Source organism: Lactuca virosa, chromosome 7 (genome assembly GCF_052849685.1).
Source record: "Lactuca virosa cultivar CGN04683 chromosome 7, Lactuca_virosa_CGN04683_v6, whole genome shotgun sequence".
Lineage (NCBI taxonomy): Eukaryota > Viridiplantae > Streptophyta > Magnoliopsida > Asterales > Asteraceae > Lactuca > Lactuca virosa.
In genome coordinates, this window is record NC_136432.1 from 19,408,968 (window position 1) to 19,412,000 (window position 3,033).

The window sequence follows — 3,033 nt, forward strand, 5'->3', positions numbered from 1 at the left end:
ATATTTTGAAGTGAGCAACTAATGGCTTGTGATTGTACAAAAGTTCATATGGGGTCTTCATTTGGGCTTTGTGCAACCGGGACACGGTTCTGGACATAGCAAGCAGTGTTGATCGCCTTGGCCCAGTAGAAGACCGGTAGTTTGGAATCACAGAGCATCGTCCTTGCAGCTTCTATCAGAGTACGATTGTGCCGTTCCGCAACACCATTTTGCTGAGGAGTTCGAATAGCACTGTACTGATGCAGTATACCCTTGTCGGCACAGAAATGATCCAAAACTGCGTTCTTGAATTCTGTGCCATTATCAGTTCGAAGCGCCTTCACCCTTTCATTAGTATGATTCTCAATCATCACAATGAACTTCTTGATCAGATCTGCGATCCCACTCTTGTTGGATAAGAAGAAAACTCATGTGAACCGCGAGTAGTCATCTATCACAACCAGACAATAAGAGCTCTTGTTGATGCTGAGAATGTTGACCGGACCAAATAAATCCATATGCAACAATTGAAGAACTTTGCTGATTGAGTTGACAGTCTTTGGCAAATGGGGCTTGCGATGATGTTTTCCTTGAGCACACGCCACACATTATTCAAAAGTGATAAAGTCTTTGACAGGAAGGCCACGCACAATCTCGTTTTTATCAAGACGATTCAGGTTCTTGGCATTCACATGGCCGAGACGACGATGCCAAAGCATGGCATTGTGTTCAGAGACTTTAGAGAAAAGACAGGTGACTTTTTCTGGATTATTATGATTCATGTCGATGATGTACGCATTTCCATACCTCTTCGATTTCACCAAGATCCATTCTTCAGGGATAATGATTCCAGGCTTCAAGATGAGACACTCTTTGTCAGTGAAGTGTGTTGAATAGCCTTTGTCACAGATCTGTGAGACACTCAAGAGACTGTGCTTCAGCTCGGGAGCATAGTTGACATTCTCAAAGCTAAGCACTTCGTTTGTGACAGTTTCTTTCTGGGTGATCTTCCCACCTTCTCCTCCCGTGAAGGAAACATAGCCCCCATTAAAATTCTGAATGTCATGCAGTTGGGAGATGTCTCCTGTCATGTGCCTGGAACAACCATTGTCGACATACCAGGGTCTGAAGACATTCCTCCGTAGCTGTTCCTGCACGATGCGCGAGATAAATTAGATTTTGGAACCCAGGTCATTTAAACACTGGGTTTTCTTTTGTTAGCAACAGAAATTTATTTTTCACTTTTTGAATTTGATTGATTACCAGACGCACATACAGAAGACTGAGGTGATTGGACATTTAAATGTTTGGGAACCCATTTGTAGTTAGGTTTAGAAACATTTACAGGTGATTTTTAAACATTTTTCTTTAGTTTTGATTGTTTGGGTTTCCGTCTAAGATTAACCGAAGACCCAGACGAAGACTTTGACGAACCCGATCTTGTTAGCCACGTTCGGTTTCGTTAAAGTACCTGTTGTATTTTCATGTAAAACCTGTTTATTCTTTTCAAGCTCAGCCCGTTTTCTGTCTTTATAGAGATTCCAATCATCATCACGAGAACGAAATCTCGAGAATTTTCTAATGAGAGATCTTACTCGTGACTCATTCTCTCTTCTTTGTGCATAAAAAGGAACAAATGCCTGATTTGGACAATTGCGTGCAATATGCCCAGCAGTTCCACAGTCAAATCATGTCTGTCTCTTAGCATAAAAACTGGTACCACTCTTTTCTGGTCTAGTGTTGTTATTGACTCCCTTACTCTTCCCACAAGTGCATGTGCAAGATTCAGGTTGTGTGACAGGTGTAGGTGGAGTGTATGTGCCAGTGAAAGATTCGTGAGATTTAGATTTATCAGACACATCACCACACTGTTCAGAAACATCTGAATCATCAATGTTCACAACAACATCATCAGAAACCAAAACATTAGTTTTCAAATTTGAAACAAAAACATCAGTGTTCATAACAGAAACATCTGATTGCAATACAACATTATTATCATAAAAACTTTCTCCAGCTGCTTGCTTGCCTTGGTCTAAGGGTAAATCTGCATGTAAATCAGAAACATTCTTTACCCTAGAACTACTCTCTAGCAAGAACACAACAGGTTTTCCATATTCGAAATGTGCCTCTCTGTCCATTTCTTCATGAGTCATAGGGATAGACAAATAATTGTGATGAAAAGGAGGAGGAACACTATCATACCCTATACCCTTTTTCTGATTATCCTTAAACTTTAATTGTTTTTCAATCATGGTCTCGACTTTCTCACCTAACACATCAAATTTTCTGAAATGAAAGTCTGAATTTTCAAACTTGTTTTTCAATGTGTCAAGTTCAGCTTTCAAGCTAGCAAGTTGTTCCTTAACATATTTATAATTTGCACATTTATTGCTATATTCTTCTTGAAGTTTCCTAAAGTCTTTAGTTTTAGCCTCTAATTGTTCTTTCAGGGGTTTCTGACCTTTCCTAAGGGTATAGCCTTCGTATTTAAGGTCCTCATTCTCTCTACGCAATAAATCAATTTGATCACGCAAAAACTTAATAGTATCAATACATTTTTGAGAACAAGAATTGTCACTGACCTCTTTCTTCTCAGGCTCAGGTGTGGTAGATACCATGAAGGAAAATTGTAGCTGCATCATTTCTTCTTCAATATCTTCTTCAACATTTTCTTCAGGAGATTCACTAATCTGCGCCAGGTGAGCATTCTCCGGTCCAGAGAGGTTCAGTGCATGAATTTGATCCTCCCAGCCAAACGTCTGAGCCACAACTGCCAAATTTGCAGTTTCATTGTTGGATGTTGATCCCCTGTTGTTCTCTACTGGCACCATTATCCTGTCATGGTTCTCTCTCCTATCTGGCTTCGGACAATCACGAGCAAAGTTCCCTGGCTCGTGACAGTTGAAGCATCTCAGCTTTCCTTTGTTAAACCCAACCTTCTTTTCTCCGTTCATTCCCCAGTTGTTCTTTCTTGTTTTCTTGGCAAATTGTTTGGCCCTAAACGCTGCCATGGCAATCTTCCAGGTAATATCCATTTCCTCAACGTCTTCA

The 3,033-nt window shown here is 40.3% G+C and overlaps 1 protein-coding gene across 1 annotated transcript; it reads right to left on the reverse strand.

Moving 5' to 3' along the window:
• Window positions 1-587: 587 nt before the first annotated feature.
• On the reverse strand, window positions 588-1,070 carry LOC145126449 (uncharacterized). The gene has a single exon (XM_079061816.1). It carries the CDS (start codon window positions 1,068-1,070, stop codon window positions 588-590), a length of 483 nt encoding a protein of 160 aa, XP_078917942.1.
• Between the last annotated feature and the right edge of the window lie 1,963 nt (window positions 1,071-3,033).